Here is a 12697-nt window from a genome sequence, read left to right as displayed (position 1 = left end):
TGATAGTTGTATTCACCTCAGTTTCCTGCAGACGGTGTCCAATGAGGCTTAGGGACTCTCCCAACAGCTGAAGATGAGCAGCAACATCAATGGGCTCTGTCTCAGGGGCTTTGGCTGGTGAGGCTGGTAACAGCATGGTGGTGGGTGGGGACTTCTTCTGGGGTGACAGTACTCCTACAGAAGAGGCTGACAACAGAGCAATGAGGCAGACAGGTAAAACTTGCCTACAGCCTTGAACAACACAAAGTTGTTCTTCCTGATTTTCCCTTTTTATGAATTATACCAGGCATTAGCAAAACTGTGGCCTGTGGGCTAAATTCAGTCTATGGTCTCTTGTTTTTTATGGCCTGTGAGTTAAGAATACTTTTACATTCTTAAAGGGTTATAGAAAAACAAAGAATATGTGACAGAGAATGCGAGAATGCATACGGCACACAAGGCCTATAATATTTACTCTCTGGACCTTTTTTTTTTGAGATGGAATTTTGCTCTTGTTGCCCAGGCTGGAGTGCCATGGCACGATCTCGGCTCACCGCAACCTCCACCTCCTGGGTTCAAGCAATTCTCCTGCCTCAGCCTCTCTGGTAGCTGGGATTACAGGTATGCGCCACCACGCCCGGCTAATTTTGTATTTTCAGTAGAGACGGGGTTTCTCCATGTTGGTTAGGCTGGTGTCGAACTCCTGACCTCAGGTGATCCGCCCACCTTGGCCTCCCAAAGTGCTAGGATTACAGGCATGAGCCACTGCGCCTGGTCTACTCTCTGGACCTTTAAAGAAAAAGTTTGCTGACTTCTGATTTGCATTTTCTAAATTTGAACATCTCTTTTTGGTAGCTTGTAACATTCCCAGGTAATAATACCTGGGAATCAAGGTCCACTTCTAATACTGCAAGCAAGCTTTTTTCCCAGTTTCTTAGCAAGGAAGCAAAATTCACATGCTTTAGAGAAAAGCAGGGGCGGGATGTGGTCACTACCTTTGACTTTCATGGAACCTTCTGAGCTGGATGCTTTCCTTTTCACAGTTGTGGCTTCTGCTTTGTTCTGTTTGTGCTGCAGATACTGAGCTTTTTGCTTCCAAATCTGCAATCACATCAGTGAACATTAAATTAAATTAAGAAGGACAAAATGTAAAAGGAAAAGCAGTCATGAAAGAACAAAATGGAGAAAAGAAAGGCAATAGTAAGAGGCGGGCAGACAGAGGGTTAATGCTAACTTTTAAGCTGGGGGTCACTGAACTGACTTCAGACAGCTGACTACATTAATATCTTAGTAAAGGACTATAAACATTCCTCAATGCTAATGGTCAAATCTCGGCACTGATTTTTAGATCACTCTAAGTTGAAATGTAAAATCACAGATTAAACATCTGGCTCAATATAATGTCTATGTGGTTCTACTAACCTGCTAGTTGGCAATACCAACACAATAGCAGGATAACAATAACAAGGAAAACAAAAACTAAGGATAATCTGGGTGAAGAATGGCTGTTCATCTAGATGACATCTTGCTCCTATATGACCTTCATATCATAAGTCTCAATGATTCAGATATGACTTTTTTTTTTTTTTTTTTGAGATGGAGTTTTGTTCTTGTTGCCCAAGCTGGAGTGCAATGGTGTGATCTTGGCTCACTGCAACCTCCGCCTCCGGGGTTCAAGTGATTCTCCTGCCTCAGCCTCGCGAGTAGCTGGGATTACGGGCATGTGCCACCATGCCTGGCTAATTTTTTGTATTTTTAGTAGAAATGGGGTTTCACCATGTTAGCCAGGCTTGTCTCGAACTCCTGACCTCAGGTGATCCACCGCCTCAGCCTCCCAAAGTGCTGGAACTACAGGCGTGAGCCACCGTGCTCAGCCCAGATATGACTGTTTATCAGTGTCTTACTAGCTTCTTGATAGTAGAGTACATTATTTGGTAATGGTTGATGAGGATGATGACCTTGAACCTGGTTACCTAGTAATCACATTCTCATGTTTTTATTGTTTGCAGTGACTGCTAAGCAGATAACTTTCCTCAGTTCTCAGACCATGACTGATTACTAGGTGTTTGCAGTAAAGGGCTTTGATTTTAGACTTTCTTTTAACACTTTAATTACTCCTCAACTTAGGTCATCTTTTGGCTCAAATGTAACACTGCTGGAAAAAACAGACCAGGTTAGAAAAGACAGCCTTGCTATAGCTAAATCCTCATGTACAGTGAACTGGCACTAACAGTGTTAATGTCCTCTGCTAAACCATTTTCTATTGATTTGTAATTTTCTTCACTATTTTCAGTGCTGTCTGGCTGGCTAGTCTATGGAAGAATTACATATTTTGGAAGGCGAGAAGCACTGAAAAATATGTTTGTAAGAAAATGTACTTACCAGTTTGTCTTTTTCTGGTAATTGCTTCCACACCTCAGCCAGTTTTTTACTAAGTTCCCCAAAATCTGGCATAAAAGAGTAAAACACTCAATACAGTAAAGGGTTAGCTATTAACAAAATAGAAGACTGGTGAAAGCAAAAACTGGAAAAGGGTTTTGAAGGTCAGATTTAAATGTTGCAAGATGCTTTCAGAAAACCAACCCCAATCCCATCACTCTTCTTTGATTTTTTTCTATAGGGAAGGGGATGTTTTGATGGTCAGGAGACAGTCTCAACTCGTAACCCATCTACTCCCTAGGGATTTATTCCTTAAGCATCTTTCTGGTGTCTTTTTTTGAGACTGAGTCTGGCTCTGTTGCTCAGGCTGGATTGCAGTGGTGTGATCATGGCTCACAGCAGCCTCAACCACCTGGGCTCAAACCACCCTCTCACCTCTGCCTCCCAAGTAGCGGGACCACAGGCGTGGGCTACCATGCCTAGCTAATTTTTTAAAATTTTTTTCTTTTTTCTTTTTTTTGAGACGGAGTCTCGCTCTGTCGCCCAGGCTGGAGTGAAGTGGCGTGATCTCAACTCACTGCAACCTCTGCCTCCTAGGTTCAAGTGATTCTCCTGCCTCAGCCTCCGCAGTAGCTGGGATCACAGGTGTGCACCACAATGCTTGGCTAATTTTTGTATTTTTAGTAGAGATGGGGTTTCACCATGTTGGCCAGGCTGGTCTCGAACTCCTGACCTCAGGTGATCCACCCACCTCGGCCTCCCAAAGTGTTGGGATTACAGGCGTGAGCCACCACGCCCAGCTATTTTTTAAAATTATTATTTGTAGAGATGAGGTCTCGTTATGTTGCCCAAGCTGCTCTCAAACTCCTGGGCTCCAGCAATTCTCCTGCTTCAGCCTCCCAAAGTGCTGAGATTATAGGCATGAGCCACTGCATCCTGCCTCTGGTGTCTTTAATTTGATCCCACAATACAAGGCCTATCAACTTAGGTTAAAAAATATGTGTAGAATTTGAAAAAAGATGTTAGGTTTTTACCAAATTTCTGAATGATTAGAACCAAAGAAGGATTTCCCTAGAGCAGCTCAGAAGCAATCCTCTAGATGTGTAATCTTACCCTTCCATTGTATAAGAGTTTTATGCTTTATAAAGCATATTCATGTGTGCCTAACACTGCAGCCTTTCGGAGTTGGTAGGGCAGCGATTTTACACATTAGGCAAATGAAATTTGTAGCGGTTAAGTGACATGTGTCCAGGATCTCTGGTATAGTGTTTTTCTTACCTCATTAACTTCTAATACAGAGACAAATACAGTCCCTGACTTATGATGGTTTGACTTTTGATTTTTCAACTTTATAAGGATGCAAAAGCAATATGCACTCAGTAAAAACTGTACTTCTAGTACCCATACAGCCATTCTGTTTTTCACTTTCAGTACAGTATTCAATACATTACATAAGATATTCAACACTTTATTATAAAACAGGCTTTGTGTTAAATGACTTTGCCCAAGTGTATGCAAATGTAAGTGTCTTGAGCACATTTAAGGTGGGCTCAGCTAAGCTATGATGTTCTGTAGGCTAGGTGTATTAAATGCATTTTTGACTTACAGTATTTTCAATTTTCAATGGGTTTATCAGGATGTAACACTATCATAAGTTGAAGAGCATCTTTACAACAATATAATACAAGATATCTCATTATAACTTTACATCCAAGGGCAATTTAAGGAAAAGGCCAATTGTAGAATCTTGGAAATAAACAATTGTATATTTTTGTGCATTTATGTATGTGCTTTACAACATTTATTTTTACATAGTTTCCCACCTTATCCGTTTAAGAGATATGTATAAAGTTCATCTCTTTTACAGATGAGGTAAACTAAGGCAAAATCTAAAGTGATTTGCAGAACTGAGGAAAGAAACAAGATTTATGCTCTAATGCTACAGGAAGAAGAAATTAATTGCACTGCTTCAAGATATAAATGGAAAGCAAAAGCGCTACAGATCAGTAATGTTCTTACCTATACCTGGATGGTCAGCCACAATGGTCACGCGATACTCTTTACAGAACACCTGGTAGGCCGACATGTTCTTCTTTTTTGGCTAGTGCCGCATAGAAGATACAACAGGGTAAGACTTGATTAGAACCCAGGTTTAGTAACCCTGAATCCATAGTAATAAAATAGAAGGATACCTAAACTTTTTCATCAAGGGAAGAGTTCCAAACTACTAACCAGCTTTCCTAAACAGGATAATATATATATATATATTTTGAGATACAGTCTCACTCTGTCGCCCAGGCTGGAGTGCAGTGGCGCAATCTTGGCTCACTATAACCTCCGCCTCCTGGGTTCAAGCGATTCTCCTGCCTCAGCCTTCTGAGTAGCTGAGATTACAGGTGCCTGCCACCACACCCGTGTAATTTTTGTATTTTTAGTAGAGATGGGGTTTCACCATGTTGGCCAGGCTGGTCTCGAACTCCTGACCTCAGGTGATCTGCCCACCTCAGCCTCCCAAAGTGCTGGGATTACAGGCTTGAGCCACCATGCCTGGCCAGGAAAATACATTTTTAATCCATGTTACTTACCACTCAGAGATGAACATCAGTTTTAATTTTAGTAGGTAAAAACCACATGCTAAATTATTTGTAAAGACCTTCCTTCTCCCTATATACAATCCCATGTTACACATTTCTTTCAGAATTAAGTGCTAAGAGAATCTTTACCACTCCTGGGGTGTCTATTTTTCTCATCTTTGAAAATCGGAACCACATAATTTCCTTTTAAACTTTGGAGCCAGAAACCCCAAAGCCAAATCTATGTTCTTTTTGCTTCTCTGGTTTTGATTTCTAATCTTGTAATTTCCCTCATCCTGCTTTTATTGTCATTTGTAGCTTCTCACTATTTGATTGTTCACATTCTTTGGGTTCAAGGTGAGAAGTGAATAAATAACTGAAGACAATTCTTTGGTAGTCACTGTCAGATGCAACGCCTTCACTTCAACAAACAGCTCTGTACTACCTGAGGCATGTTTGTTCTTCACTATATTCTGACAATGCCAAAAGGAATATATGATTTTTGAGAAACAAAATCAAATTATTTTTAAAGTCAGTTCAACAAGAAATATATAAAACAGAAGATTATATTTCTATGCATTCCATTTCACAATTATACATGGTCTAAGGGGAAAAAGTTAAGTTTTTCCTATCTAGAAAGAGACATGCAATTAGATTCATCTATCCAAATTTCTCATTGTGAGCATGGGAAAAAATAAAGTCAGAGAAACTGTAACTTGCTGAGGGTACCACCACTAAGCTAGTAATAATACCAGACCCTGGCAGTTATAACCACAACCCAGGTAGCCCTGACTTTCAGGGCCATGCATTATGGGCCCAAGAAAGAACATATGTTGCTCCCTTACAGAAAAAGTTAACTATTTAAAATAAAGAAAGAGTTATCACTTAATAATCTTAATCTAACAAACAAATATTTTCAGTATGGCTTTCCTCAAAAACTCATCTGGAAGCATCAAAATATGATTCTCCGTCTTTCATCTACTCCTAGTCCTTTTTGGCCCTACAGTTATTAAAATGACATGAATGTGGCCGGGTGGGGTAGCTCACACCTGTAATCCAGCACTTTGGGAGGCCAAGGCGGGCAGATCACGAGGTCATCCTGGCTAACACGGTGAAACCCCGTCTCTACTAAAAATATAAAAAATTAGCCGGGCATGGTGGTGGGCGCCTGTAGTCCCAGCTACTCGGGAGGCTGAGGCAGGAGAATGGTGTGAACCCGGGAGGCGGAGCTTGCAGTAAGCCGAGATTGCACCACACTGCACTCCAGCCTGGGCGACAGAGCGAGACTCTGTCTCAACAACAACAAAAATATGACATGAATGTATGGTGCTTTAAAAGCCCTTGGGGGCTTCTGTTTGCCTTAAGAGTCAGGTTTTGTGATGAAAACCAAACCAGCCACACAGTCCTGTCTCGTAACTTCAGAGTTGTATCTTGCTTTAAACAAAGCTCGATCGTGCACTCTGCCTAGCTGCCTTAGTTCTTCATGTTGTTCCCATAAAATAACGACCCTCAAAGGACAAAGACCGAGGCTGATGGCAATAAAAAGCTTATGTGATGACTCCAACTTTAATTCCAAAAGCGATTCTGAAATCATTTGATGAATAGAAACATTCCTAGAACACCTTCCAAGGTAACTGCTTTGAATGAGATTGCACTTATTTGGAGATAAAATTTGTGGTATGTTTGTTAAATTTCATACTAATCTTTTAATAATGGCTTATCTATATGCCTGACATTTGCTAGAATACATGATGAAAGAAAAATTTGTGGAAGTCTACACGCTGCCAAATCTTTCCCAACTGTACAATCAATCTCACTACTAAATACTGAGAACATTAGAAAGTATATATGCTTGAGAGATTTCACAGCTTGTTTGGCCATATTATAAAACTTACAAGGAAGGCGTTTAACAACGTTTTCTCAAACACAATACTGTAAAAGGTTAATGTTCCTATTCTATAAGGCTAACTATAGCTGTCACACTAATCACAATTCTTGGCCAATATACTATAGATCCAAATTCACATACTGAAGAAAAGGGTTTCCTTCATAACTCTTATAAAGGACTTTATTCGATTATGTAGAAACTAGATTAGCGTTTATTGAGTACCTGTGCTGGGTGGTGGTAGAGCAAGTAGTTAGGAGGATAAGCTTTTGAAGCCCAGATCTAATTCTAAGGAAGTTAAGCTGCATAAAATAGTGGAAAACACATGAAATTTACAGTTTAAAGACCCACAATCTCGTCTCAGCTTCACCATATACTAATTATTGGATCCTGAATAAAACACATGGGAAGTGGATAGCTTTTCTAATATGTGATAGTAAAAGTATTTCAATGGCAATGAAGGAAAAGCAGAGACTAAGATTTCAAAGGTAGTAGAAAAAAAGTAACCCATTAAAGTATTCTACTATTCATTTATTAATAATATTTACTGAGTATCCATATGTGCCAGACACTGGGAATACAGATAAGGATCAGATGCAGAATCTAACAAATGAGGCAGTTAAATATGTCATTCTAATAAAACACAGTGCTATTATAGGGAAAGCATTGGGTGCTATGGGAACATGTAGTAGGAGTGCCTTCCCAAGTTAGGGAGTCAAAGAAAGCCTTCTGGAGGAAGTGACATTTAATCTAAACCAGAGAGTTGGGTAGATGTAGGCAGATGAAGGGTGGTTAAGAGTGTTCTAGGCAGAGGAAACAACATGGGGGCACATTCACCAAAGAAGAGAGAGGTAAGAGATGATGTTAGAAAGGCAGGCAGAGCCCATCAACTGAGGCCATGTAACCCATATTAAAGTGCATGGATTCTGTCCGGAAGATGCCATTCAAGTATTTTAAGCAGGAAGTTATATAGTCAGGGTTACACTTAAGGACTATGGAGAACACACTGGAGAAGAACAAGAGCAAAGGCAGGAAGACCAATCAGGAGGCTGCTGCAGGAGTGCGGGGAAGGGATGAATGATGATGGCCCACAATCAAGACAGTGGGTTGGGAGAAAAGCAAATAAACTGAGAAGGAGGAAGATGTGACAGGATTTATTAGAGATAGTGTGGCAAAATGGCTTTGAAGACCAGCGAATCTGCATTAGAATCCTGACCACGCTATTTACTCGTTACGTGAATTGCTTCATTTTCCTGACATTTCGTTTCCCTACAAAACTTGGATAACACCATTTAACTCAAAGGTGGGAATTACTCCATTGGTGTGTGGCACTTCAGTAGGTGCTCAATGTTATTTTTGTGGTAAGCAGAATTATAAGATGGCCCCCAAGACCCCTGCTCCTGGGTTTGCATTCCCGTAAGGGTGGGCAAGACATGGTTATGTTATGTTATATGGCAAGGGGATTTTGCAGATGCACTTAAGGTCTCTAATGAGTTGACTCTGAGTTAGTCAAAAGGGAGATTATCCTGACTGGGCCTGACCATAGCAGGTGAGCACAAAAAAGAGACAACAAGCCCAGCAAGCTATTTTGAAGACATCAACTGATTCTAAAGTTTTTATGAAGAGGCCACAGACCCAGAATGGACAAGGCAGTATTGATGAAGAACAAAGTTGAAGGACTGACACTACCCTACTTCAATATTACTATTAAGCTACAATAACCAAGACAGTGTGGCATTAGCGAAAGAATACACAAATACATCAATGGAACAGAACAGAGGGCCCAGAAACAAATCTACCTAAATAAAGTCAACGAATCTTTGACAAAGGAGCAAGGACAATACAATGAAGAAAAGATAGTATTTTCAACAAATGATGCTGGGACAATTGGATATCCACATGCCAAAAAAAAAAAGGAATCTAGACACAGACCTTACCCCCTTCACAAATTAACTCAAAATAAGTCTCAGACCTAAATGTAAAGTACAAAACTATAAAACTCCCAGACAGTAACACAGGAGATGATCTTGAGCTTGGCATTACTTTTTAGAAACAGAAACCAAAGACATAATCCATGGAAGAAGGAACTGATAAACTGGGGTTCATTAAAATTAAAAACTGCTCTGCAAAAGACACTTAAAAAAATAAAAAGACGCCGGGCGCAGTGGCTCACGCCTGTAATCCCAGCACTTTGGGAGGCCGAGGTGGGCGGATCATCTGAGGTCGGGAGTTCGAGACCAACATGGAGAAACCCCGTCTCTACTAAAAATACAAAATTAGCCGGGTGTGGTGGCACATGCCTGTAATTGCAGCTACTCGGGAGGCTGAGGCAGGAGAATTGCTTGAAAACCCAGGAGACAGAGGTTGCGGTGAGCCAAGATTGTGCCATTGCACTCCAGCCTAGACAACAAGAGTGAAACTCCGTCTCAAAAAAAAAAAAAAAAAAAAAAAGACAATCCATAGACTGTGAGAAAATATTTACAAGGGGCATAGCTGATTAAGAACTATTATTCAAAAATCTCTCTCTCTTTTCTTTTAAGACAAGATCTCACTCTGTCATGCAGGCTGGAGTGCAGTGGTGCGATCATAGCTCACTACAGTCTTGAATTCCTGGATTCAACTGTTTCCCTGGCTTCAGCCTCCTGAGTAGTTAAGACTACGAGTGCGTGCCACCATGCCTGGCTAATTTTTTTTTTTTTTTTTTTTTGTAGAGATGCAGTCTTGCTATGCTGCCACAGTGAGACTCCAACTCTACAAAAAATTAAAAAATTAGCTGGGTGTGGTGGTGCATGCTTGTAGCCCCAGCTACTCAGGAGGCCGAGGTGGGATAATCAATTGAGCCCAGGAGTTTGAGGCTGTAGTGAGCTAGGATTGCACCTCTGCACTCCAGCCTGGGTGACACAGTGAGACCCCATCTTAAAAAAAATAATAATATTAAAAAAAATACATAAAATTTAAAAGCCCCAGACCCCAGGTGGTGGTTTGGAAGGGGTTTAATGACATTTCTTGGGTAGACTCATTCCTAAGAATATTCAGTCACTCATTCTTTCAGGCAAGATATATTGAAGGTATTGGGAACTCAATGGCAAATGAGACAGGCCAAGATCCTTGTACGAATGGGGCTGAGATCCCATGGTACAGCCACTTTGGAAAACAGTTTGGTGGTTCTTACAAAACTAAACATTCTTAACATATAATCCATCAGCTGTGCTCCTTGGTATTTACCCAAAGGAGTTGAAAACTGATGTCCACACAAAAACCTGCACTTGGAAGTTTATAGCAGCTTCATTCATAATTGCCAAAACTTGACAGCAACCAAGACGTCTTACAATCAGTGAATGAATAAATTGTAGTAGTATATCTAGACAATGGAATATTATTCAGTGCTAACAGGAAAAAAAGAAAGGGTCGAGCCATGGAAAGACATGTAGGAAATTTAAGGACACATTACTAAGTGCAAGAAACCAATCTGAAAAGGCCAGATACTGTATGATTCCAACTATGTGGCATTCTGGAAAAGGCAAAACTATGGAGACAATAAAAAGGTCAGTGGCTGCCAGGGAGGTAATGAATAGGTGGACCACAGGATTTTTAGGGCAGTGAAAATACTCTGCCTGAGACTGTGATGGCGGATACGTGTCATGATACATTTGTCCAAACCCACAGAATGGACAATACCAATGTAAGAGGGAGCCCCAATGTAAACTATGGACTCTGGGTGATAATGATGTGTCAGTGTAGGTTCATCAGCTGTAACAAATGTACTAGTCTGGTGGGGGATGGTGACAGTGTGGAAGGCTGTGCATATGTGGGACGGGGGATATATGGGTTACCTCTGTACTTTCCTCTCAATTTTGCTAACCTAAAGCTGCTGCTGCAAAAAAATAAGATCTTAAAAGAGTTTCCTGAACAAATTTCACATGAATAGAAACCACATTGGCTGGGCGCAGTGGCTCACACCTGTAATCCCAGCACTTTGGGAGGCCAAGGCGGGCAGATCACCTGAGGTCAGCAGTTCAAGACAGCCTGGCCAATATGGTGAAACCCCATCTCTTCTAAAAACAGAAAAATTAGCCAGGCATGGTGGCATGTGCCTGTAGTCCCAGCTACTGGGGAGGCTGAGGCATGAGAATCACTTGAACCTGGAAGGCGGAGGTTGCAGTGAGCTAAGATGGTGCCATTGCCCTCCAGCCTGGGCAACATGAGTAAAAGTGTCTCAAAACAAAAACAAAAACAAAACAAAGAAAACCCTTGCATCGAACCAACATTAAGAAACACACAAATAAAATGAGACAAGAAGGCATGACAGTCTCTGGCTGGTCTCGAATTTGAAGAAAACAAATTGCTATGAGTTCTACAACTATAAGGGACTGAAAGCTGCCAACAACTTGAATGAGCTTGAGCCTCGGATGAGAACCTGGCTCTACTGGACGCCTTGATTTCAGTCTTGCGAGACCCTGAGCAGAGAACCCAGTTGAGTCCTCCAGAAGGACTTTGATCTACACAACTGTGAGACAGTAAATGGATGTTGTTTTAAATTGCTAAGCTTGTGATAATTTGTTATGCCACAAGAGAAAACTAATATGAATTATTTTCTATTCCTTATGCATTTTCCAAAATAGAAGTTGTGGCACCCAAAAAGCCAATATAAGCTTTTTAAAAAATAAAAATTGTGGTGAAGGAGGATAGGGTGAAATCATTTGACCTTTATCAGACAAATAGCAGCAAGCCCTTTATTTTATAGTTTTTCATTGAAATAGCAAACCAAACTAAAAACACTATTTTAGTATTCTTCTGGTGAAGCCAGTCCTGTTTAGAGATGGTAAAGAAGTATGTTGTGGGTGCTGGATCTCCTTTACTAATTTAGTATCAGCTTTTTATCTCCTAATGTCTTAAGTGTTCTAAGGATCCTCTCTTTCAAATCCTCCTTTATTGGGCCTAAGATACAATGGAGAGGCACCACACGCACACCCAAACACATACACACCCTCGCCCATGAGTTCATGTAAAGGGTACTCGTGGCCATTTGGCGGGGTGTGGGTTAATTATTCTGGGTGTTCCACCTGCCACTCATTCCACTCTAAGAACCTATACCTTGGAGTGAGTGGGACAGGAGATATAAATCTGTTCTCCCCAGATAGTTTCTGTGTCTCTCTCAGTGTGGGCAACTCGTTACACAAGTGTGATTCTGACGTTTGTAGCTAAGGTAATTTAAAAAATGAAATAAAATCATGGTTCCTGAACAAGGCCAATGACTTCATCTGGTGGTGGAGAGAAAAATCTAGCTGCACTAGAATGACATTCTGTTGGACTGAGACTCTGTCAGCCTTCAACGTAGAGCCTTTCTAAAGGATTTTCAAGGGAAACTCTGACTACTTACACTGTTCGCCTTACGTGCTGACTTAAAACCTAACCACTGTGTAAGATGCAACTCTAGTCTGTGGACCTAAAGTTCAGATTTCAAACTTAAGGGTTAAAAATTTTCCATGGCACATTTTTCTAAAAAAAATATACAAATAGAGGATGATCTCTATAAATACAAAACATTTCCATGAGATTCCAAATGCAAGGCCAGTAATTCCACTCTAAATTTTCTCATGAAAGAAAACATACAGGATGGCAAGATTACAGCTGGGATACACAGACCCTTCTTTAATTAATAAAATGTTAATATTTTTAAAACTTGGATACTTTATTATTAGTAGCAAATTACTTGCAACAAGTCCACTTAACTACATGTGACTCATGATGTTACCATTTTACTGCCAGGATCTCCTTTTAAATATTTGATGAGGTATGTCACAGTATCAAGAATATTCAAAAAGTAACTTCTTTTTAAGCAACAGGGTCTCGCTGTGTCACCCAGGATGGAGTGCAGTGG

General features: G+C 40.6%; 1 protein-coding gene across 4 annotated transcripts in view; it reads right to left on the bottom strand.

Moving 5' to 3' along the window:
- HMGXB4 (HMG-box containing 4) overlaps positions 1 to 12697 on the bottom strand; it is a 38311-nt gene that overhangs the window by 7385 nt on the left and 18229 nt on the right. For all 4 annotated transcript variants that reach the window (XM_063807706.1, XM_009438259.4, XM_515098.8 and 1 more), the window contains 4 exons: positions 4378 to 4459; positions 2362 to 2426; positions 975 to 1080; positions 17 to 186 (listed from right to left, as the gene is read on the bottom strand). In XM_063807706.1, coding sequence (XP_063663776.1) covers positions 17 to 186; positions 975 to 1080; positions 2362 to 2426; positions 4378 to 4459 — 423 coding nt within the window. The remainder of the gene's footprint in view (positions 1 to 16; positions 187 to 974; positions 1081 to 2361; positions 2427 to 4377; positions 4460 to 12697) is intronic.

This window comes from Pan troglodytes, chromosome 23, assembly GCF_028858775.2.
Source record: "Pan troglodytes isolate AG18354 chromosome 23, NHGRI_mPanTro3-v2.0_pri, whole genome shotgun sequence".
Classification (NCBI taxonomy): domain Eukaryota; kingdom Metazoa; phylum Chordata; class Mammalia; order Primates; family Hominidae; genus Pan; species Pan troglodytes.
Note: the sequence above shows the minus strand (reverse complement) of the source record. Positions and strands in the feature narration are given on the sequence as shown.